This window comes from Cucurbita pepo, chromosome 4 (genome assembly GCF_057944985.1).
Source record: "Cucurbita pepo subsp. pepo isolate OVF chromosome 4, ASM5794498v1, whole genome shotgun sequence".
NCBI lineage: Eukaryota > Viridiplantae > Streptophyta > Magnoliopsida > Cucurbitales > Cucurbitaceae > Cucurbita > Cucurbita pepo.
The window spans coordinates 7,189,130-7,213,052 of NC_141801.1; the positions used below are offsets into that span (position 1 = coordinate 7,189,130).

Sequence of the window (23,923 nt, forward strand, 5' to 3'; positions counted from 1 at the left end):
TTCTAAACACAAGAATGTGCAAAGAAAGTTTAGCTCTCAACAAAGCTAAAATAGAATATATTCTTAATTCCAAAATTTGATGTCTAACCCCCAAATTAAATGGGCTAGTAAATGAGAAATACCTATAACCTCCATATTAAAATCGTTAGTTAATGGTGGAATATAGTTACCATATATCCTTAACTCCTATATTTAAAACTATCTTAAATATGTAAACTATAATTAAATAATGCAATTAATAAAATGTGCTTATTAGTCATCCTTGGACTAGTTTCATAAATTCAACGTAGTTCATTAAATACAACTTAAAAGTGCATTTAATTCATCTCTTTCTTGAAGTTCAACTTTGCATAACATATAAAGAAGGTCTCCAACGTCTTCTAGAATTTCCTTTGATGAGCTCACCATAGCTTGAATATAACTGTATAAGGTTTGTTGTAGCTTCTTGGCTCTCGTCCTTGTAATTGAACCTTGAGGTATGGAAATTCCTTGGTCGTGGTTCGTATCAGTTTTTGTCTTCAGATATTCAATCAACTAGGCACTTGTAGTGATTTCATATCATTTGATATCAGAGCTTTCCAATTGGGTTGATTTCTTGTCATTTGGTACCCGAGCATTCCTTGAGTTGATTAGTTATAGAAGGTTAATTTTGTAATTCATATTTTTGAATATTGAAAAGTTTATAATAAATCTTGAAATTTTTAAATTTGTCTAAATTTTCATTTTTTTTATTTAATAAATTTGTAATTACCAAAATTAATTAAAAAGAAAAAAAAAAGAATAAATCCAACTATTCAAATTTGAGATAAAATAACAGTGGCCAAATCCTTCTTTTTTTTTTTTTATTTTTTTTTTTATTTTTTTTTTATTTTTTTTTATGTATATTTTGTCTGAACCAACAAAAAAATCGAAAAAAAAAAAAAAGAAAAAACATCTTCTTCTTTCTCCTTACATCTCTGTTCTTTCAGAAATTCTCTCTCGTCTGTTCGTTCACCCCTGTCTTTTGATTTAAGGAACACCTCTTCTTTTTCCCCTTTTCCACTTCGATTCTTTTACGAATTCCCCTCCTTCACTAGAATCTCGATTTGTATTTTTGTTCAACGATTTGTTTGGTTTCTTTTGTTGTTCTTTTTTTTTTTTTTTTTTTTTTCTTTTTGTTCTTCGATTGGTGGCTTAGGGGTTTTAGATTTTTGGTTCTTACATGGGGTTGGGTAACGATGACGAAGCGGTGGCGGAAGATGGCGATTATGGCGACGGAGGATGTGGTGCCGGTTGTGGAAAGTCCTTTGGTTCTGTCCCGTGTTCGATCTGTCTCGATGTTGTTGACGATTCTGGAGATAGATCTTGGGCTAAGCTTCAATGTGGCCATCAATTTCATCTTGGTGAGTTTTTTTAATGAATTGCCCTCTTTTTTGTTCCCTCTTGTTGAAACTTGTGTATTTTGGGCGTAATATGGATTTAGGGTCCTTGTGATTTTAGATCTGTTTCTTCTTTTCTTTTGCTGAAATTACAACTCTTAAGTTTGTGTTTTTGTTGTTTCAATTGTTTTTGTCAGAAAAGGAAATGGTTTAGATTAGATACATATTTTCTTTTTTGGTTGATTCTTTTATTGTACTTCTTTTGTTTTCTTAGATTGCATTGGTTCGGCATTCAACATTAAAGGGGCAATGCAATGCCCCAATTGTCGGAAGATTGAAAAAGGTCAATGGCTTTATGCTAATGGCTGTAGGTCGTTTCCAGATTTTAGTATGGATGATTGGACCCACGAAGAGGATCTCTATGATCTAAGCTACTCAGAAATGGTAAGCGATTGTCTTTCATTGATTCACTCATGTACGTTACGTTGTGGGTATCCATGGAAATTTTCAATCATCAGGGCACCATGTGAACAAGAACAAGAAGTTAAATTAACCGGGAACTGATAATTGTGATGCAAACTTTTCCTTTCACTTTGGGAAATGTTCTTCAACTGTTCTAGATTTTAATCTGCATAGTCAAAAGCGGTGTCCCATAGGGAGATGGTTGATACTTGGAATCATTTGAAGTCCTCGCTGTTTAAAAGGCGAACGAACTAGTTCCCTCTCAATAATTATTACCAAAAATTGTGGCTCCTTTTTTAATCACTGATTATTTTTCGTTTATTTTTAATTACTTCTGTTGTAATTTTTATCTTTTATGGTCTGACATTTGTTAGGTTGACCGATGTTTTTGTGGCCTTCTTAGGTAGTTCTGTATCTTTGGTGACAGCAAGTTTTATCATTTAAAATAGTTCATTGTGTGAATTGATTTGAAATGTGCTTGAGGCTGATGCTCAGAAACGACATGCCTAAATTCCATGTGCATTCACGTTTAAATACTTGGGTGTTATAAATCGTGTTTATAGATTTATCTTGCATGAGTTCATATTCTAAATGGGTCAATGACCTGCTTGTTTACTCATTGTATTAAGTTCTTTCCACCAAATTTTAGCTGGAATTTGATTTGTTGCAGGCCTTTGGAGTTCAATGGTGTCCTTTTGGCAACTTAGCTCGACTTCCTCCTTCATTTGAGTAAGTTTTGATTTGTTCATTAATGATATAAGGATAATTGACGCTCCGGTTTTTATGTTGATGTCTTCTTTCTTGGTTCTGTTCCTGTTCTCTAAATTGGTTATATATGATGCGTTGATACTTATTAGTTGGTAACTGATTCCTATCTAAAACTTTACAGCTTGGATTTGGAAACTAAAGGCATTTTTTTGCAGTGTAAGGTGGGAGAGAATATGTTGTTTCCTTCTAAATGCTGAGATATCAACTTGAGTTTTGAAAACTTAAATACATCCTTTTCAATAAAAGATTCAAGGAAAGTAACAAATCTCATCGAGAAATCTTAGAGCTTGAATCGTCACATGATTTTAGTTAATAGAATTAAATGTAAGTATGTGGATGGACACTGAATTGCTATTTTTCTGCCTTTGATGTGGGTGATGTCTTTATTGTTCCCCGATAAATTCTGTTCAGAACTACCATCTCAGCATTACGTTTCTTCTTCTTCTAATATAATTTCATTGATGAGAATGAAGGAAAAATTTCCAAGGAAATACAGAACAGGCATACCAATTGGAAGAAAAAATAGATGGAGAGTAACCACTAAATTCTCTAGTTGGAGAGCTCAATAAGGAAGTACCCCAAACAATAGCATCCCATGTTTCCATTCAATCTCAAAATCTCTTCATCAAAATGTTCCAAAATGTGGCTCTAATGGCATTTGATTATAAGACATTGGCTTACTTTTTTAACAAGGAGCAATGGAACCAAGAGTGATTTCTATGGTGCACTGAGTTGGGGAGAGATTCATATTGAAGGTTTGAAGCAGTTTTCATTGAACATGGAGCAAGGGAAACTTTAATAAAGCTGATCTCCTCTCTTACAAATTATAATCGAGTATGCTTCGGTTGGAGGGAAACGATTCGTACTTTGGACTTAATCATTAGTGTCAAGACCTCTGCCTTTAAGAATAATAATCCATTCAAATACCTTTCCTTCTTCATGTCTTTCTTTCCAGTTGAAGCTTGGAAGATAGCTTTAGAGAGATCACCAGCACCACGTAAAGCCTACAAAGAGAGAGCTTGCCATGAAGGCCCTCAAACAAATGTGTTGATTTGGAAATTTTCATTTTGATTAATTGGGTATAATTAACAAGGTTGCCTGATCTACCTTCGATTTGAAGAAAGGAAGGATTTCTTTTTTATTTTTTTGAGTTGCCTTTCTTTTATTTGTTCAATCTCTCTTTGTTTATCCATAGTTGATATTGGGGATCTTCATTGTGGTTGGGGTGCCATAGATGTTCTTATAGAAATACAAAAGGTATTACCCATCTCATACAATACTGTATGAACCTATGAATAGGCTTTGCAAGAACAATAAAAGGTTGCACAATGTATGGTAGAGTTTCTTGGTCTAATCATTTGAGGATGACTCCCCCAGAATTCTTGCAAGTGACGTGTTCGGGTAAAAAGTACAGTAACCATGTAATACTAGCATGTTATGCTCGGTTGACCGTCAAAATTTTAGCCTCCTTGCACTCTTTAGATTTCAGAAGTTCCGTGGCTGATCAAGATGAGAATGAATTCAGGAGTCTAGGACGGACATTCTGGAGCTTCTGCTCTTCTTCAGCCATTCTTATAAAGAGGGGCCAAGAAAGGGTGAACTTTGCAATACCAACCAAGAAGGGAGAATGAATGCCTCAAAAATCAACTGTTTCCCTGAGTCATAAAGCTGCTTCTTGGATTGTTGTAGAATAAGTAGTAAAAATGACTTTACTTGAAAGAACGTTACTGGAACGAGAGGGAATCACTTGCCGGTCTTCCTTCTTTAGTAGCTCTTTATTGGTAGGTGCACTTATGCCATTTCTAATGGCCTATTTGGTTGTCTTGCTATGCACCACTTGAAAATTTTCATTGAATAATGAAATTTTCTTTGCCTACTTTACAACGCGTTAGGGAAGACGATCCGTTCCCTTTCAATAGTGGTCTCGTTCTCATCAACAACGACAGCTTCTGAGAATGATGAGATTCATATGAATAATTTTATAAATTTTCAGATTCTATATATGTATGGGCTGTTCTATGCTGCTAGCCAAACAGAAATTTAGACAGATCTTTGTTGCAATTATTGTGTAAATACAGAATCTTCCATCCTGATGTCTTGAATCGTTCTCATGTTTAACTTTTTCAGGGATGGCGACTTTTCGTCAACTGCCTGTAAGATTTCTCTCCCCCACAGAAATTGTTGATCCATTTTTTAGCTGCAGTTTGAGGAAGCAACCAAATTTGACCGGGTTGATAATGTTGTGATGCAGATCATGACCTTTTGGGACAACATGCAGTTTTCGCCGAACATACCGCAGTATCTTCTGCAACTCATCCTTGCCCATATATTGCTTACTTTGGACCTATTCATCCCTCTTCGTCGAGTTCAAGTGCTTCTGAAGCTTCGAATTTCAGTGGTCACTGGAATGGCCCCCCATCAGTACCCAGTGAAGTACCATCTTCCTATGCATTTCCTGCAGTGGATCTTCATTATCAAAATTGGGAGCATCATTCACTGCCCTTTTCCACAACAAACAATCGTGTTGCTGGTGCTGATCAGCCGACAGTTGCATCCGTTGCCCAAAGATCTGCTACTAGAGTCGGTACTGAACTACCAAGATCCGGAATGCATCCTTTCCTTGTTGGTCATAGGTATGTCTTAACATAATTGGATATAACCAGTTGAACTTCTTAGTCTTAACGTTACAGAAATACAATGCAGCATTGCCTATGTGCTACACAGGCCCACCGCTAGCAGATATTGTCCTCTTTGAACTTTCCCTTTTGGACGTTTTCTCAAGGTTCTTAAAACGTGTCTGCTAGGGTGAGGTTTCCACACCCTTATAAAGAGTACTTCGTTCTCCTTCCCAACCAATGTGGGATCTCACAATCTACCCTCCTTCGGGGCCTAGCGTTCTTGCTATCACACCGTCTCGTGTACACCTCCCTTCGGGTTTCAGTCTCCTCGCTGACATATTGCCCGGTGTCTGGCTCTGATACCATTTGTAGCAGCCTAAGTCCACTGTTACAGGCTGTCTTGTTGTGGAGGCAGTTTCCTTAACTCCGACACTGGTTTATAGCCGTGTGTACCACTTAATTGTTTGCCTGTTGTAGTAGGACCTAAATCTTCTATAAGACATAATACAGCCTTTTACTTATATTTGGTTATCTCAAGCATCATGAGAAACAGCCCTTTTCTCTTTTCTCAAACAGAGAGAAGCCCTTTAATTTGAACAATATCTTCTTTTGATTTACAGTTCCAGTGCAAGGGTTGGGAGTTCGGTTGCTTCCTCAATGATTCCTCCATATCCTGGCAGCAATGCACGTGCTCGTGACCGAGTTCAAGCTCTCCAAGCATATTATCAACAACCTAGCACTACAGGAAGCATTCGCGCACCTGCAATTTCTGGTGCCAGAAGATCAAGTAGTCACAGAGGGCTGTCACAAGCACCCATGGCCTCATCATCTGATCAACCCAATGGCTTCTATTTCTACTCATCCGCATCATCGGGTCGTAATTTCCAACTGGAAAACACTGTGCCAAATCGTTTTCACCCATGGGACAGAGATCACTTGCCTTCTTTCGGTTTGAACCAGATGGAAAGAGATCCAGGTTGGGGAGAGATTCATCAGGGCGCCGCCAGTGTTTCTGATCCAAGCATCAGGTCCAGCAGCTTTCGTCAAAGGCATGGTCCCGAGAGGGCATCGTCGCAAAATTGGTCGTAGACCAACCATCATTTACTTACCGATTCCCGGTGAGGCTAAAACTATCACTATGATGACTTGAAACTGAAATTTATTTAATGATTGGGATGATATGTAATGGCCGAGTCTTTGATGTGCCGCTAGACTCTATATGCTGTGAGAGCAGCCGATAAGAAAAAAAACAAGCTCGCTACGAGTTACCGATATGGTTAGTGTGGTGATGGACTTGGCTTCCTTGAGATTGTCTACCCTGGAGGTTATAGAATAACGTTATGAATCGGATGGGAAAACTAAGATTTGTGGGTAACATCCTTTTCCTGTTTGTGTTCGTGTTCGTGTCCATGTCCCATCCAATTCATAAGGATGTTGGAGTAACTTGGGGTAGCTCGGGAGGGCCAGATTAGTGAATTTGGTAAATTGTATTCTTGCAGTGATAGTTGAAAATATTCAGTGTTTATTTGTAAACAATGAAACGTGGTGGTTTCAGTAATGTATGAGCAGAACAGGACAGGTCAGCTTTTGGTTTTTGACTTCATGAGAGTGTTCATAATATATATATATATATATCTGAAAGATTCGGATCCTATCATTTAATTAATTTCATGTCCCGTTCTTCTATTGATATTGATTTGATTCAAGATTGTCATGAATTTAAACAGACCTGCCCAATATTTGGTAAGTTACATAACTTATAAATAACACCAATCATGATATTGATAATATCAATAAAAAAATAACAAAAACAAAAAAACAGGTATATGAAGATATTTATTCTTCTTTCCACGTATAAAAATATGAGTTTGAAATTCAAACTCATGTGATAAACCAGTACCTACGAGAATCACTAACAAAAACCCACATCTGGAAGCCTACTAGCATTGTGGGGTGGAGACTAACAATATTAGTTTGGAGGAAGCAATAAGCAAAGAGAGACCAAAAGAGCGATTAATATAATAAATCAACGAGCTTTTTCAGCCCTAGAACCCAGATCAATTGAATGAATGTATCTAAGACTGTCCATGCAATGCAGCTGATGCATTGATCTTATTAGCGTAATAGGGCCATGAAGTATGGACCGTTCATTGGAAGGTCCCAAAGATGATCCATTCATTTGAGGAAGAAATTGGGACTTCTTCCTAAACTTAAAAAAGGACGATAAGAAAGTAAATTGTTTATTAAAATTTTGACCCGAGAAATTCATTTGGTAATTCTGAAGTGAAATATAACCAAGCAAGTACCAACGTACAAAATACACTGAAACATGGGTAGGGTCAAAATACACTGAAATACTAGTCACCCATAACACACATTAAATCCAGCCCTCCAAATATACCCAACGCCAATCTCTCTTCTACGCTTTACAATCCCATCTCAATAACAATATGATCTATTCTGAATATCGATCCCTGGAATCAACAGATTGGCTTCGACTTCGGCTTCGATCAGATCTCCCCTGTTCAAGTCAAAAATCAAATCATGAATACAAAACTTCGGGAACAGATGCTATCTGAGTTTAGAGAAATATGCATGTTCTGAATCAGGATATTACATCAGGTGAAAGAGATCGGGACAGGCTTCTGGACTTGGAACGAGATCTGCTCCGATTCTGAATTTTCCTGTCACGATGCTGCAGCAATAAATGAAATAATGAGAACCAGAAGTGAAACCTTATCCATACACACAAGGAAATCCAGGAAAGGGGAAGGCTGCTTACAGAGGAAACTGGTGATCCTGATCTGGATCTCGACCTTGACCTGGAATCAATAACCAAAAGAATCATAAGAGTATCCAAAGAGAATTTGTTTCCAAGCTCAACAACAATAAATACATAGAAGACTGGTTTCCAAGCTCAATTCTTTCATCCCAGCCCATCAAGAGTTGATTCTAAGTAAGAATGAAAGCAAATAAACACAGGCAGCAAAACAGTGAGAGGGAAGAAGATTCAAACTATAACCCATACACTAATGTAGAATCGATGTACAGAGAACTAATTCTCAACGGAGCACACAATAGTATTGCAACTCAACGAGCTTTTCCATTGTGTTGGCAGTAACTGGGAAAACATGCATATAAGGGAAGGGAAAGAATCATTATCATTGAGGATGTGTCTGGGTGCTCATCAACAAAACTGTATTACCTCAACAACCAAAGAGTTGAAAGAAGCACATTGAGCACCACATCCCTCAAGCCCCTAACAAGTCTCAATTATTCCGCAAAAGCCCATATCTAGCAAAAAACATAAACAAACAATGATGACTGCCCAAACCAATAAGCTTCTGTTTTGTTAACCCCGAGCATACCCAAAGGAAAAGTAAAAACATTTCTTTAAAAAACAAAAAAAAAAAAAAAGAGGAAAAAGGTTTTGGGTTAAAAATAGCGACCATAAATCAGGAAAATTGCAAATGAAGTGTATGAAATTCAAGAATCCTTGCATCATCAAAACAATGTCTACAAGCAGATTCTCCTGAACCCCATTGGTTGCCACCTATCTTTGCTTTTATGTGTTCCTTCCATTTCTTATTTCCTTTTCCCACTTATTTACTCAAGAAGAGCTGACTTAAGTGACTTAAGAACACTTATTATTTCTGATTGTGAGAACATTTCAAGAAAAAAATAAAAAACAGAAAGTGCCACCACACATTTTCCAACAAGAAACAACAAATGCCCTTAACAGGCAGTAAGCAAGCACAACTTTAACATATTTGTAGAGATGTCAACATATAAAGCTGTCCAGATTAAAGAGATATGGGAACCAGCACTGGGAAAACACAAGCCTAGACTAGACATCCATTTTATAAAAGAATAGCAGCACCAAAGCAACAGTGAATTCAGATACTGTTCTTAGGAAAGGAAGATTAAATCATAAGGATAAGGGAATTCCGCAAACCTTGAAAGAGACTTTGACTGGGATTGTTCAGAAATTGACGGCGACCGACGAGAGTGCTTCAGCCTTGGAGAAAGACTACAAAACAAAATATTGTGCCATTTTAATTTTTCATGATTCATCATTTTAATCTTTACTTTGCAAGCAAACCAAAACATACCTTGTGCTCCTGCCACTATGACTATGGCTATGACTACGTCTAAGGCTTCGAGATTGACTTCTACTTCGACTCCGGCTCCGACCTCTTTCCCCATAAGGACTACGACTAGGACTTCTAGAATAATCACTTCGTCTAGAATCACGGGAAGGACTTCTGGAATAGCTACGCCTAGAGTCATACTCCTTCACCTGTGCGTATTGTTACACAAATTATTAGTAACAAAACAGAATTTAGCACAATAAATAAGCATCCAATCCACATACCCGTACATACGCACGAGAAAAGGCATTTCGAAATTCAGAATCATCAAGTTTCCGTATCTGCAGAAATAAGCCAGATTACAAATGACAAACATAAATAACATATATTACCACACAAACGCAGAATATAAAACAAAGACTGACACCATTAAACATGAAGCAAATCTTCCAGAAAAGACATTACAAGTAAAACCGTCTAAAAAGCAACTTACAGCATATTTCATGTCATCATAGTTTGTATAATCTACTATTCCTGCCATCCCTGCACATATTTCAAGAAACAAATCCCTTATGAAGTGTTGAAGACTTTTTTTTTTTAACAAAACACAATTATAGACCTCATTAAATATAACTGATAAAAATAAATAAATAATGAAAAAAGGATCTACCATCTCAATAGCAGGAAGTAAAAATAAATGTTACGCCATCCATCAAGTCATTGTTGTCCAATTTCTATTTTGACCATCTCAATAGCAGGAGGTAAAAATAAAAATTGGATATCAGTAACTTGATGGAATGGCCAAAATACTAAAGCAGTTTCAAGAGAATCCAGATTTGACCACGAGATTTGAGTAACTGTATGAAAAAAAAGAGCTTTTAGTTGTGGCCCCATGTACTTCAGAGAGTCGTGGAATTCAGATCAATCGACCTTACAACTAAACTAGTCATGGAGTGGTTATTCTAGATTTCACTTCCTTTTTTTCTTTTTCCTTTATTGCTTTTTTCTTTTCTCTATTCTTTTCTTTTCTTTTCTTTTTTTTTTTTTTTTTTTTTTTTTTTTTTTTTTTTTTTTTTTGAGATAGAACCAATCAGGACACCCCGTACTGACCTCATCTTAATCAAGACTGGAAGGTGTTTAGAAATAAGAATGATCTTTTCTTGAGAAGGAAAAAATGAAGGTTGCTATTGGAATACTATTATCAACCCATGAGGATTTCTAAAGGTTAAACGTGCATTCCATTCCAGCAAAAGAAAAATAATAATAATACCGCGAGTTCAAATGAAACTTGCACAGGGCCATATGTTAGAGAGAATAGGAGGACAAGTAAGTCAACATGACATACCACCACGATCACGGAAAACTTCAGAAAAGCAGACATCACCAGCACGACGCATGTGATCCTAAATTCAAAAAACAAACTACCAATTAGTAGAAGAGAGTGAAGCCATGTATTTTGCTTCTATTTAACAAGGTGGATATGATCGAACAAAGAAATGGAGAACTTAGCATAATAGTAGGTTATTTCCTGAAATAGAAAAATTGTGCTTACCTTCAGGTCTTGCCATGAAGCAGAAGGAGGTAATCCAGTGACCAAAACTGTACAAACAAAATATCATGACAACAGTATCATCACATTTTGAAAGTAAAAGTAAATAAAATACATACCACGATAGTCAGTTCGCCGAGAAACACCACCACGGCTACTCCCACTACGACTATAATGATCTATTGAAGAAGAATGTCCCCTTCCACCATGCGCGAATTCCACCTACAAAACAAGCATCGCAACATCATATTTCGATACGTGGATAAGACATCATTGGAGAATAATTTCAGCAGGTGTGTGTTGCAAATTACCCGTAAACGACATCCATCAAACTTGTATCCATCTCGGCCATAAATTGCATCTTCAGCATCACGAACATCTTCAAACTGAAAAAATAAGAAGGCAATAAAGGTTTTCCATTAAGGATCACCGACAGCTCAGTACAGCTATTTAAATTCGTTAAACACCCAAAACGATAAGACACCAATTTGAAGGGACTCCGATGAAAAATGTTCCTGCCAGAGAGACGGGGTTCCAAAAGCGTCAAGATTTAACCTCACCTCCACAAAAGCATAGCCCGGTGGGCGTGGGGGAATCTTCAAATCAATGTCGACAATGGGTCCATACTGCAATCAAACTAGAATTAGTCGGGAAAAGCTGAGCAAAACATTAAAAAAAAAAAAAAAAATTCACCCAAACAAGTAGGATTATATAAAGATAATTATTTGAGGAAATCAAACCTTGTAGAACAGATCTTCTACTTCTCTCAAACGAATATCTCCAGGAAGGTTACCAACATAGATGGTGCGGCTATTTCTGCTGCTCATTGTCTCGTTTCTCGTGTACAATAAAAACAAAATCTTGAAAAGGATAAGAATAAATGTTAATAAAAATTGCATCATAAAATGAAACAACATCGCATAGATTAAAAGAAGGATGGAGGAGAATAACCTATTGAGCCATAACCATAGTCATCAATCATCACCATGGCTATCAAAATTAACATAAAATCGAAATGAAAAAGAAAATCAACACGCGAAATTACGAGATCTTTTTGCTTTCTTTCTTGTTCTTTCTTCAATCAAGAATCAAGAATCAAAATCAACAATTCGAAAAGAAAATGAAAATTAGAAGAGAGAAATCTATACCTGGTGATTTTAGGGCTAGAAAGAAAATGGAGAAGCAGATCCTCGAAGATTTATGGAGTTCTGGAAAGATCTAAAGTGCGATGCCAAAGCCAGGTTTTCCTTTTATAATGCAACATGAAGTATGGGCTACAATCCTCTGCTTTCAGCACCATGCTTTCATTTTAGGGCTTCTTTACTCTTTTACCCTTCCGTCTAGAACATGCCTATCTGTTCAAAACGTCGCCACGTGTTTACTTATTAAAATCGTATAAAAAGTAAATAATTAATAACGATTGCACGAAAAATAGATGTATGTTCCATTTTTATTTTTAAACTTTTTAAATACTTTAAAAGTTAAATATTTGTTTAATTAAAAATAATTATCATGACTTTTATTTTAATTTATTATTAATAAATTAATGATATAAGTTCCCCAAATGTTGCATTCATCTTACAATTCTTTTAATTATCTAAATGAAACAAAAAAAATTAATAATTAAATGGACGGAATTTTAATCTTTCCAGTCGTTTAAGGTTGAATCTCCTATATTTCTACCCCAAAAAAAATAAATTCTAGTTATGATGACTCAAACACAACGAGATCAAATACACATAATAAGGTCAAAGCTTGTGGGAGACTTCGAGAAATCTCTAGTGAAAAATTTTCATTTTTTAGTGTGGAGATGGATATTGTATGTGGATACATCTTATATAGTTATAATCATTTCAGCAAGTCAATCATTCACGAGTTGTTAATAATTAAAGTTGGGTCTACTCTGAAAACATTCGAATTTACTTTAATTTTGTTTAGATTTAAACAAATGCACATTAAAGAAATATGGAAAAGCAATGACGGGTTTGATTTAAAAATAAGGTCAAGACTGACGGGAATCTATAAAACGACGAAAGAGTGGAGCCTATATAGAGAATTCTCCACTTAGTATGAGATGTTATTTGGCTCAATCCTAAGATGTTATTTGGCTCAATCCAAACGTCAAGTTCACAATAATATATTTTAATATCTAATATATTAAAATATAATATTTTATCTAAACTATATTTAAATAACTTAAAATATCATCTCATTCAAATTTCAATATATAATTTTTATTTAACATATATAATATACATTACCTTTTTTAATATTTTAATGTATCAATACACTAAATATAATTTTTCACTTTTATATTAATATTTAATATTAACCCTTCAAATTAAATACATTTTTTAATTCATATTTAATATATTAAATATTAATGATTAATGTCAACCCTTACAATTTTTTTTCTTTTTAACTAAATTAATTTTTTAGCGTTTCCATGAATGTCATTCTTGTTAACATATCAATTTTAAGCACCAATGATAAATAAATAATTAATTAATTAAACTTTTTAATTAATCAATTTTCATTCATCAACTATTTAGGTCATTCTAGTACTCTTATGCATGGTAAAACACGTTGTGTTCATTAATCACTGTAATCATTTACGAGTTATTAGAAATTACAACTAAGTCAAATTTTTATTTTACTCTTGTAATTATACCTTTCATTTTAAGTATCACATATTCATAATTACACCTTTCACTTTAAATATAACGGATTCTTCATTAGTATTATCACGTACCACATGCTTTTATAATAATTATGCTTTTCACAACGAGCTAGGCATACATAACATGAAAGTAATCCATATATCATGATCGCCGACATGCACTCACATTCAGCAACTGGTTCATTCCAGATACATCGACCTAACCATTTTTTTTTCTAGGGTTTAAATATTCTATATGGTGCTCAACGTTTGGTTCTTGACCTACTTGAGGCTTCAAATTGTGCGTTCGCGCCCTTGACATCTTTACCTAAAATCCTCGATGACACATACTTGACCCTTGACCATTTTAACTCGAGGCACCTAGTATGTGTCATAATTGCACTCTTTTAAGACTTGTAGTGTGACTGTGGAACACTTACTCTCCCTCTAGACCCTCTAGAGTAAGTTAGCAAACTAAAACTTGGGTCGCTATTAGTTCAAATGACCTATGCTTAAATCATTAGCCTCACTCTTGAAAAACGACTTTAAAAAGCGGGGTCAGAGAAAGTTTTAAAAAACGTTTGGAAATCAATTTGAGACAACAATGTTATAAACCAACAAGTAATAAGGAACAATAACGACATTGATACCATATAACCTAGGTACGGAGAATTGACAATTAGTCACATCTTCTAGCACACCAGTTTGAAGTAAGTTGACATTAGGATCGTTAACGAGAGTTTCAAATAATAATAATAAAATAATAAATACTGCTTAACACGAAAGGAAGTCATAGAAAGGTATTCATTGGAACAGACAATAGACAACTCCTAGTGATATAAATCAAATAGGATCATTTCATGAGAGTTTCAAAAACTTGGCCAACTCAAAAAGATCTTTCAAAGTTTCAGACTTGTCTAGTTGACTTTCTATCCCACAGCCAATAAAAGCACTTCAAAGTTTGACTTTTGGTTTCATGTCTGCAATTTCAGTCAAACCAATCCTCTTCCAAGAAGTTGTTGTCGGTTCCCAAGTTCATAAATTTCCGTTCTCCTTCACTTTTCCAAGGAAAATCCGATTCCTTTGTTCGTCCTAAAGCCTCAAAATCCTCATGGAGGTGACCGAAGAAGTTGAACTTCACACTACAGGTACAATATTTTTCAGTTTTTATAGGACGAAGATAGAAACGTAATGATATTTTGAGCTCGTGGATTTTGATCAGGTAACCATAGAGACCAGAATTCAAACAAAACCCGAAAGCTAGAAGGATACACGCGGTGGATTCGCATCGGGTTCTATGCCCTTTTTCTCGTGTGTGGCCAATCGGCTGCAACTCTCTTGGGAAGACTCTATTATGATAAAGGAGGGAATAGCAAATGGATGGCTACATTGGTTCAATCTGCTGGCTTCCCAATTCTCCTTCCCCTCCTTTGTTTTTTCACCCAACCCACCAAATCTTCCCCCAAACAGCCAAATTTCCTCACATTTGCCTTCATTTGCTTTGCTTTTGGTGTTCTTTTGACAGGAGACAATTTGATGTATTCTTATGGCCTTCTCTATCTTCCTGTCTCTACTTACTCACTTCTTTGTGCAACCCAATTGGCTTTCAATGCACTTTTCAGCTTCTTCCTCAATGCTCAAAAGCTCTCTCCTTATATACTCAACTCTCTCGTCCTCCTCACTGTCTCCGCTTCCCTTCTAGCTCTCAACTCCGAGGCCGATCCCACGACTCATTCAAGTAAAGGGAAGTACATAATCGGGTTCATTTGCACACTCGGTGCATCTGCGGCTTATTCTTTGTATCTTTGTCTTCTCCAGGTGTGTTTTGAGAAGGTTTTCAAGGGAGAAACGTTTGCCACGGTGTTGGATATGCAGATATATCCTTCATTCGTGGCAAGCTGCGGTTGTGTGGTCGGTCTTTTCGGAAGTGGTGAATGGAGAGGTTTGGGAGATGAGATGAGGGGATATGGAGAAGGGAGAGTTTCTTATGTGATGACTTTGGTTTGGACTGCAGTGGCTTGGCAGGTCTCCTCCATTGGTTTGTTGGGGTTGATTTTTGAGGTGTCTTCGTTATTCTCTAATGTGATTAGCACATTGGCTTTGCCTGTTGTGCCAATTCTAGCAGTGATGTTTTTCCATGACAAAATGAATGGGATGAAGGCCATGGCTTTGGTTTTGGCTCTTTGGGGATTTGTTTCCTATGTTTATCATAATTATCTTCATGAGTCTAAAGCCAAAGCCAAGGCAACCTTACAGAGTGCTACTGATATCAATGCAGTTTGATAACATGATAAGTCTTATGGTCATCATGAACACGAGGGAGACGACGAACCACCTCCCTCCTTGAGGACGAACAAGAAGAAGATGATTGAAGTATAAATCATCCCAAAAACTTTTCTAAACAGCTCCCAAGAACAAAATCATGCAGATACATATAATTTTCTCAATTTCAGACCAATGTTAAAGAATCACTACCGGCAACATTATGTTAAGCTTGAGGTTGTTAAGTATAAATAAAAACGAGAACGAGAAGCTAATGTTATCGAGTCAGGTGTATAAAGATTTAAGTTTATGTCGAACCATTATGTGTACCTTGGTCGTTCCTTATCTGCTTGTTTCGAGCTGCCAACCCCAAGGAATTGGTCCACTAGTTTTGGTACCAAGTTTGTAAGATTATCTGCTGCTTCCTGTGTGGATGCCTCTGCATAGACACGAATAACGTCCTCGGTTCCTGATGGCCTTACGAAACAACGTCCTTGAGGATATTTTGCTGCAACAGAAAATGAAAGATTACGAGAATATAGAGATCAGAGGGATATCAGTTGTCGTAATCTGAACCGAGAAAAGGATCGCATATCTAAGGGAAACAATCAATCTAGTTGAGCTGAAATGAAGTATAAGAAATAGATCTTACTGAAAAATATGAAACATACAACTTATTAGCTAAGCAAATATAGATTTCAGAGTTGTCGTTACCTGTTTCCACATTGATTGCTTCTTGTAACCCAGGTGGCTTTACAACCTCAGTTTCTGCATTAGTTGTTTCAACCGCTGTTCTATCAACGACTTACTCTCAAGATTTTTAAAACGTGTTTGTTAGGGTGAGGTTTCCGCACCCTTATAAAGAATGTTTCGTTCTCTTCCCCAACCGATGTGGGATCTTACAATCCACCCCCCTTCGAGGCCCAACGTCCTCGCTGGCACTCGTTCCCTTCTCCAATCGATGTGGGACTCTCCAATCCACCCCTTTTGGGGGCTCAGCATCCTTGCTAGCACACCGCCTCGTGTCCACCCCCTTCGGGGCTCAACCTCCTCGCTGGCACTCGTTCCCCTCCCCAATCGATGTAGGACCCCCTAATCCACCCCTTTCGAGGCCCAGCGTCCTTGTTGGCACACCGCCTTGTGTCAACCCCGGGCTCAACCTCCTCGCTGGCACTCGTTTCCCTTTTCCAATCGATGTGGGACCTGAATCCACCCCTTTCAGGGCACAACGTCCTTGCTGGCACACCACCTCGTGTCCGGCCCCTTCGGGGCTCAACCTCCTCGCTGGCAGATCGCCCAATGTCTGGCGTTGATACCATTTGTAACGGCCCAAATCCACCGCTAACAGACATTGTCCTCTTTGGGCTTTCCCTTTCGGGCTTCCCCTCAAGTATTTTAAAACGTGTCTCTATTAGAGAGAGGTTTCCACACCCTTGTAAAAAATGTTTCGTTCTCCTCCTCAATCGATATGGAATCTCACACATACGGAAGCCACAAAGAACATGCATGCTCCCACAGTCTTACAATCTGGCCTACTACAGTAATTGAATTGATAGTGTTATTGCCACAAACAATAGCAAAATGAACAAGAACTGTAAATTACAATTCCTACTGTCTTCTAGTGAGGTTGTCACTACTTGAGAGCACAATCGCATCGTGGATTGCGACATTCTGCGCGTAGCTAGATGGTTGCATTGTGTTGGTACTTCTCTATCTCAATCATCACATAGTTTAGATGGACGCTACATGAGGGTTGCCACCTTTGTCTCTCCGCATGCGGGGGTCACAACCTATTGTCTTCATAGTGAGGTTGTCACTACTCGAGAGCACAATCGCATCGTGGATTGCGAAATTCTACGCGTAACTAGATGATTGCATTGTGTTGGTACTTCTCTATCTCAATCATCAGATGGTTTAGATGGACGCTACATGAGAGTTGCCACCTTTGACTGTCCGATGGACGCTACATGAGGGTTGCCACCTTTGATTGTCCATGTGTGGGGATCACAACCTACTGTCCTCGTAGTGGATTGCGACATGCTGCGCACAACTAGATGGTTGCATTGTGTTGGATAGCTTAGTTTCACACCTATTTCACAAATGTTCATTATGGTGAGACGTTTCTCTTTTTTTTCGGCATATTTTCACACTTCTATTTAAGTTCCTCCTCTGGCGTTGATGATTTTATGTTAGTATAAGATAATTGATTATGTAATTAAATATATGACCAATATTATAATGAACACTAATCTATTAACTTACATTCTTATGCAAAATGTTACACTCAAAAGAAATATCAAGTTTTACTAGTATATAATTAATCATATCTAAAAAATATGTATTAAGATAAGTGAAACATTGCTGGTTGTGAGTGAAAAATTGTTGGTGTTTCTCAAATATGACACAAAAACAACAGCAATCTAAGACTGTCGAAGAAAACAAAATTGCTAAACTGCATTAGTTCGAATGAAAAAAATAAAGGATCACACAAGCAACAGTAGTAACAAAAACAGTGAGAGATTGCTGCGACATAATTTGTTCCTTAAATGCAATGTCAAATTCATAAATTTAATCCTCTTCCTCTCCCTCATTCTCGGCAATGTTGAAGTACCTGAGTTCGTAAACGTTCCTATCTTTGTTCGCAGCGATCACTCGTAGCCAATCTCGCACATTGTGTTTCTTCAGGTACTTCTTGGTCAAGTACTTCAAATATCTACAACAGACAGATATAAGATAAAATCAGTCATAGTTCATGTTCCTTACATATACAAGCATTTTTGTTTTATACACACCAGAGTTCTCGAGGCCAAATTGCTACGTGTCAGAAGAACAAACGGAGAGACTAATGCAATTTAGATATTGAGTTTCTACAACTGCCTAAGATATTGCTTAGCAACACATCACCAATGAGTAAATAGGCCGAGCGATTTGTGATCTATTCTATCCCTCTCGGTTCCTATTCCTATATCTTCAAGTGTAGGAATGAAGACACAATTAAATGCAGAAACCTAGACGCAAATACATAAGTCAATTGACATCAATCAACTCCAAGAACCACCTCAATAATATGATAAAATGAACTTATTGGAAGACCACATTGCTACGTTGGGGAAAGGAACAAGGGAGGGAATAAGCTAAATAACAAAACCAATCACAAATCACAAATCACTAGAACTATGTGCCCACATGAATACTTCGACAAAAAATGAGCAAATTTACAGGAATAATAGATTCAAAAGAACAAATAATTAGCACATCAAACAGCACAGTGTTCTATTTCTACAGATTCACAAACAAACCAACGCAACCAGCACATCAAGTAAACATAACAAGTTCACCATGTTTAGGTTACACTCTAAATAGTTACACAAGGAAACTGCCAATCAACTTTCCAATATGAACAGCCTATTCTATATCCCAAACTTCAAAAATAGAAGAACCAAAACCCGTTAAGAAACTATATATATAATCAGAGGCCTCAAAATGCTGTAATGGTATTCAAAATGTCTGACTCTCAGAATTCTACAAATGGATTTTCAATACACATTCAATCAATAACTTTATAAGAACAAAATTCAAACGAAACAACCCTTATTTTAGAATCAATTATTCTGCCCTCGTGTCGAATCTCAGAATTCTCCATTGGAGTAAAGTACATTCAATCATGTTCATCATACAAACAAATATCAAACATAACAAGCCTAAGTTCCCCCTCACTATAACAAATCTAAAATATAGCTTTAGAACAATAGCACATATTTGTAACATTCAAAACACTATCAAGTAAGAAATATTCAACCTAGCCACTCCTTTATGTACAAAACTACATCCAAAATACAACTTCTGAAATAAAACTGGTCTCAACATTGATTCATAACAAACTAATGATTCAAATGAAAGGAAAAAAAAAAAAAAAACGTATACCTCTTGGAGAAATTACTGTCAGAAGTGACGGTAATTTTACTCTTCTCACGAGTAACAGAGACGGCATCGCCAAGAGCTCCAGCCTTGCCTCCGACTTTAATCCTCTCCAAAAGAAACTTTTCCAGAGAAGCAATGTCCATAATCTTATCTTCCACCGGCTTCGAACAGTCGATTGTGAAGGTTACTCCCTTCTTCTTCCCCTTGGGACCGGCTGCACCTCCTCGACTCATTTTCGATTTAGTTAAAAATCTCTGCAATCAGAAGAAAATCCAATGTATTGATGCCTAAAAACGACTAGATTAAGATCATTGGTAGCAACATAACAGAGAGGAAGAGAGAATTACCGGGTGCTGCAGAGAATTTGAGAACACAGATACCAACGGCCGCCAAGTGAAGCCCTAGACGAGCTAGGTTTATCATATATAGTAACCAGATTGGGCCGCCGATGGACATGGACTTCCAATGGGTTTGTTCTCTTAACCCACACACTACACCCCACTTGGCTAGCTAGCTCGAGGAGTTAAATGTCGACTAGTCTGGATAATTCGATCAACTCAAATTATTCCGTTCAAATTATGAATATTAAATTGGATTAAATTTTTCTCCATTCGATTTGGATTAAATTTTTAAAAAATCAAAAAGTTCAGTTCGATTTGAGTGTTATCATTTTTTGGTCGGGTCAATCCAATCAACTCGAAAATAGGGTTACAATTCAACTCAGCGCAACCCTACTTATAAAAATATTAAGTATATTTTAAGTTGTTAATAGATAAATATGATTTTTTTTAATAAAAAAAACCATTCGACAACCCAACCTAATATAACATGTGTTACTGGGTTGTGGATTATATTCAAGTTGCTCGAGTCACCCATCCAACCAATTTAAATTTTCAGATTCATTTAAAAGATTTTTCCAACTCAATCCATACGCACATTGTATCAAGGGAGATATGACATCAATATTTTCTCATATAACTTTAGAGCCCATTTAGCATAACAATAGGACTTGTATTTTCAAGAACAATGGTTCGATTAGTGGAGAAATTGGACACAGTGTTCGTAGTAGGTCGTTGTAAATCGATGACGGAAAGTGAAAGGAGAAAATATTAGAGTTTCCAAATTTAGTTCGATAATGGAAGGAGAAGAATATTTAGGCCGAAATTAGGGTATACGCTCACATCGAAAGCAAAAAAGTAGTCAACGTGAGTGAAAAACTTTTGTTCAACGCTCTTCTTGTTCGATTTATTGTAAGTGACAACCTTTGTTGATTGAAATAATTTTTTACAGTGGATATTCAACAATCTTTTTACACTACTTCATTTTTATTACGTCAAATTATTAAAATAATTTTAGCTAATTAAATTTTTATTCATTAATAAGTATATTATTGAATAATATATCTTAAATGGTAGGGTTTCGAGCTTATTTAGCAATCAATCTTAATAATTTTGTTTAACAAAATTATAAAATTATATACTTTTAATTGTAATAATCAATAAAATAATAAAATTGAAGAACTATGGGTTATATTTCAAAAATCAAATACCAAAATTATTTTAAATGGATAATATTTATAAATTTTATATAATCATGATAAATCATTAATTAAATAATAAAAACGAATTTTTAAAAATCATTATATATAATTATTAATTACAGTGGATTTGATTTCAATAAATGAATCATGTTTTAAAATTATGATATATTAATGAATGAGCTAACATAATTAGTTCTAAACGTAAATTATTCATATATATATATATATATATATATATATATATATATATATGGAGAGAGGTAAAAGAGATTATTCATTCTTGCTTTGGGGCTTACAAAATCACCATATTAGGTCCTGATGGAAGGGAAAGATCAAACAGGGCAGAGCTTCTCACAAACCCACCAACATTTGGTTCATAATACAAACACCATTCATTCATTCATTCATTCATTCACCTCCAAGAAGGTTCACAAACAAATTGCTTATATTAATCATATTTGCATACTACAAAGAATGGACAAGTAACATTGATTTCTAAGCCTCAGAATGAGAATGAAACTAGTTTATTACCCCTTCCCTCCTGTGTACGTACACAAACACACAAAACAAAACTTAGTCCTTCCTTGAGTAGTTATCAATTGGAAGGAATTTGGCATATCTCTCTGCCTTTGCTCCTGATTTGTGTTCATAATATTCCACCACGGCAGCGCCTGCTAGAGCAGCCAGGGTCAAAGCCTGTGCGTGCAACCTGATAGCCATTTTCAACAACCCAACACAGCAACATCAGACCTCATACACAAGAACATTCACCCTATATATAAGCCTTTTTGAATGCGACCGAGAAAAAGTATCGAAGGTAAAACATAAAACATTTGGTTTAGATCCGATTTTGGTCCTCAAACATCTGTCAAGTTTCTCATTTTGATGAACTTTTATCCGCTTTCAATTTTTTATCATCTATGTTCAATATCTCGATAGTAATTGTCAAACTTCCACTAAATTCCGTGCAAATTTTAATCAGAGATTATATATAGATAATGAAACATCAACATAAGCGTAGTATAACCCTTGAGCAAGATGTCAGAATTATTGAACACAAACAAAGAAAGAAAGGAAGTATATAGATGGATAGATAATTAGACATGACATTTAAAAGACTGAATAGACCAAAGTTGATTAGTAACATATGATCATATACCCAAATATGATGAAAATAAATGTTCAAAGATGACCACAGAACAGCCTAAGGGACAATGAATCCTTAAAAAAATGCCCTCTAATCTAAGATGATGGTATACGTAGAATGGTAACAATTTACCAAGAAATCTTGGGTAGGCCATTCCAATTCGAGGCTATGAACTGTACATTGGCTAGTTTAGGGAATGATCATGGGTTTATAAGTAAGGAATACATGTCCATTGGTATGAGGCCTTTTGGGGAAGCCCAAAGCAAAGCTTGTGCTCATAGTGGACAATATCATGCCATTGTAGAGAGTCGATTCCTAACAGGAAGGTCACAAGAGCACAGAAGCTAAGAATGTTTTGGCGTTCATCAGGAAAACGAAGCACTCAATCATAGGACAGTTTTCAGAGTCTAGAACGAAAATTTAAGGAAAAACATGATCATGCAGCTCCGTTTGTTCTTTTGCTTTTATATAAGAGAGATTAAAGTTGTTCTACTAAAAAATTCATGGACTTAATAATCAAGAACACAACAAAATTAAGCTTTCCAAGCCATCCCAAAACATCGCTTCAAACAAATTTAGGGGAAAATAATCTCTGTTTTATCAGAATTAACTCTAGAACATCCTCAAGATCTCAAAACTCCAGCCAAATCCCTAAAAGAGGGATGGTTTTTACAGACTTTCATCCAATAACGTTAATCCGCCGATTTATTCCAGAATAAAAACTTCATAAATAGGCAGCACTAGAGCAAAAGCCAAAATCCAGGATTAAGAAAAAAAAAAAAAACACAAAAGGCCAGAAACGCACCTAGCATGGATGATCTTCACGCTGGTCTTCATATTAGGTTGAGACCAATTGTAGGCAATAGAACCCGCAATCCCGCTAAGCCACAGAGAACCTTCACCCCAAACAAAAACAACATGCAATCAGAACACAAAATCGAAACATAACAAGCAATCGGAAATCAGGAAAATACAATAGACGGAGGATTGAAAACGTAGATTTACCGACGGTACGAAGCTTGTGCTCAGAAACCCACTCCCTAAGAGATTCGAGTTTGCCCTTGGATTCCGCCATGGATAACAGGAACAGAGATCGGCAAAGGAAAAGGGAGAGAAAATGCAGCAGAGCTTACGGATATGGAGAAATGGCAGTTTTCACATCGGGAAATTTATAGGAGAAAGGAAGAAGAGGCGAAATTGTGGAACGCCCCAAATTCTGTGGGCGGTGGGCGGGGGGACGAAAACCTCGTAGCTCAACGTATACAAAAAAAATTAAAAAAAAAAATAAATAAATAAAATAGTCCTTTTTTTTTCTTTTTTGAAAAGCTATTAAATAATGTTGTTTTAAAATGCCAACCAACAAAATATTTTATGGGTATGTATTCGTTACATTCAATGTTCTGCCCCTTAATAATCTTTTGGGAATAAATTATAAAAAGTTCAACTCTGACTACTTGGACCACCGACCAACCCAAATATAGTGTTACAATCGAACTTACTTTTTAAATTAATATAAAATAAATAAAAATTTTAAATCTGAAAAAAAAT

General features: G+C 36.2%; 5 protein-coding genes and 1 long non-coding RNA gene across 8 annotated transcripts; 2 read left to right on the plus strand and 4 right to left on the minus strand.

The window, feature by feature from the left end:
* The first annotated feature begins 903 nt into the window (after positions 1–903).
* Positions 904–6,804, plus strand: LOC111792873 (E3 ubiquitin-protein ligase RFI2). The gene is made up of 6 exons (XM_023674484.2): positions 904–1,382; positions 1,633–1,802; positions 2,491–2,549; positions 4,716–4,741; positions 4,840–5,221; positions 5,827–6,804. Exons 1-6 carry the CDS (start codon positions 1,202–1,204, stop codon positions 6,293–6,295), a joined length of 1,287 nt encoding a protein of 428 aa, XP_023530252.2. The 5' UTR covers positions 904–1,201; the 3' UTR covers positions 6,296–6,804.
* Positions 6,805–7,470: 666 nt separating this feature from the next.
* LOC111792879 (serine/arginine-rich splicing factor SR30) lies at positions 7,471–12,136 on the minus strand. 3 transcript variants are annotated; one of them, XM_023674492.2, is made up of 15 exons: positions 11,995–12,113; positions 11,798–11,836; positions 11,587–11,706; positions 11,407–11,472; positions 11,158–11,232; positions 10,966–11,068; positions 10,850–10,896; positions 10,643–10,700; positions 9,791–9,840; positions 9,582–9,638; positions 9,319–9,506; positions 9,162–9,236; positions 7,989–8,028; positions 7,824–7,901; positions 7,471–7,727 (listed from the first exon to the last, which is right to left on the minus strand). In XM_023674492.2, the coding sequence occupies exons 3-15, from the start codon at positions 11,671–11,673 to the stop codon at positions 7,662–7,664; spliced, it is 990 nt and encodes a 329-aa protein (XP_023530260.2). In that variant the 5' UTR covers positions 11,674–11,706; positions 11,798–11,836; positions 11,995–12,113; the 3' UTR covers positions 7,471–7,661. The 3 variants fall into 3 exon arrangements, 2 of the variants coding, with proteins under 2 accessions (XP_023530260.2, XP_023530261.2); XR_002814856.2 differs by lacking the exon at positions 7,471–7,727 and adding an exon at positions 8,412–8,500; XM_023674493.2 differs by lacking the exon at positions 11,798–11,836 and having other exon boundaries at positions 11,995–12,136.
* A 2,346-nt stretch (positions 12,137–14,482) lies between these two features.
* LOC111792888 (putative purine permease 11) lies at positions 14,483–16,553 on the plus strand. The gene is made up of 2 exons (XM_087123319.1): positions 14,483–14,653; positions 14,728–16,553. Exons 1-2 carry the CDS (start codon positions 14,617–14,619, stop codon positions 15,786–15,788), a joined length of 1,098 nt encoding a protein of 365 aa, XP_086979445.1. The 5' UTR covers positions 14,483–14,616; the 3' UTR covers positions 15,789–16,553.
* LOC111792702 (uncharacterized) lies at positions 15,912–17,963 on the minus strand. The gene is made up of 2 exons (XR_015420714.1): positions 16,482–17,963; positions 15,912–16,275 (listed from the first exon to the last, which is right to left on the minus strand). It is a non-coding gene; the product is annotated as an uncharacterized LOC111792702 (long non-coding RNA).
* A 238-nt stretch (positions 17,964–18,201) lies between these two features.
* Positions 18,202–20,190, minus strand: LOC111792902 (Ribosomal L22e protein family). The gene is made up of 3 exons (XM_023674525.2): positions 20,036–20,190; positions 19,692–19,942; positions 18,202–18,480 (listed from the first exon to the last, which is right to left on the minus strand). The coding sequence occupies exons 2-3, from the start codon at positions 19,919–19,921 to the stop codon at positions 18,336–18,338; spliced, it is 375 nt and encodes a 124-aa protein (XP_023530293.1). The 5' UTR covers positions 19,922–19,942; positions 20,036–20,190; the 3' UTR covers positions 18,202–18,335.
* A 1,406-nt stretch (positions 20,191–21,596) lies between these two features.
* On the minus strand, positions 21,597–23,628 carry LOC111792905 (uncharacterized). The gene is made up of 3 exons (XM_023674532.2): positions 23,381–23,628; positions 23,181–23,271; positions 21,597–21,937 (listed from the first exon to the last, which is right to left on the minus strand). The coding sequence occupies exons 1-3, from the start codon at positions 23,448–23,450 to the stop codon at positions 21,802–21,804; spliced, it is 297 nt and encodes a 98-aa protein (XP_023530300.1). The 5' UTR covers positions 23,451–23,628; the 3' UTR covers positions 21,597–21,801.
* Positions 23,629–23,923: the final 295 nt, after the last annotated feature.

Bases quoted from the DNA above. Each gene is read 5' to 3' on its own strand.
- LOC111792873 (XM_023674484.2), top strand. From the start codon at position 1,202: ATGGGGTTGGGTAACGATGACGAAGCGGTGGCGGAAGATGGCGATTAT. The intron at 1,803-2,490 runs GTAAGCGATTGT...GATTTGTTGCAG, and splicing joins ATCTAAGCTACTCAGAAATG to GCCTTTGGAGTTCAATGGTG. The intron at 5,222-5,826 runs GTATGTCTTAAC...TTTGATTTACAG, and splicing joins CCTTTCCTTGTTGGTCATAG to TTCCAGTGCAAGGGTTGGGA.
- LOC111792905 (XM_023674532.2), bottom strand. From the start codon at position 23,450: ATGGCGGAATCCAAGGGCAAACTCGAATCTCTTAGGGAGTGGGTTTCT. The intron at 23,272-23,380 runs GTAAATCTACGT...TTTGGGGTGAAG, and splicing joins GCACAAGCTTCGTACCGTCG to GTTCTCTGTGGCTTAGCGGG. The intron at 21,938-23,180 runs GTGCGTTTCTGG...AATGGCTATCAG, and splicing joins GTGAAGATCATCCATGCTAG to GTTGCACGCACAGGCTTTGA.
- LOC111792888 (XM_087123319.1), top strand. From the start codon at position 14,617: ATGGAGGTGACCGAAGAAGTTGAACTTCACACTACAG. The intron at 14,654-14,727 runs GTACAATATTTT...GATTTTGATCAG, and splicing joins AGTTGAACTTCACACTACAG to GTAACCATAGAGACCAGAAT.
- LOC111792879 (XM_023674493.2), bottom strand. From the start codon at position 11,673: ATGAGCAGCAGAAATAGCCGCACCATCTATGTTGGTAACCTTCCTGGA. The intron at 11,233-11,406 runs GTGAGGTTAAAT...TTATTTTTTCAG, and splicing joins CGGGCTATGCTTTTGTGGAG to TTTGAAGATGTTCGTGATGC. The intron at 10,897-10,965 runs GTATGTATTTTA...TTGTTTGTACAG, and splicing joins TCGGCGAACTGACTATCGTG to TTTTGGTCACTGGATTACCT.
- LOC111792902 (XM_023674525.2), bottom strand. From the start codon at position 19,921: ATGAGTCGAGGAGGTGCAGCCGGTCCCAAGGGGAAGAAGAAGGGAGTA. The intron at 18,481-19,691 runs GTATACGTTTTT...TGTCTGTTGTAG, and splicing joins GACAGTAATTTCTCCAAGAG to ATATTTGAAGTACTTGACCA.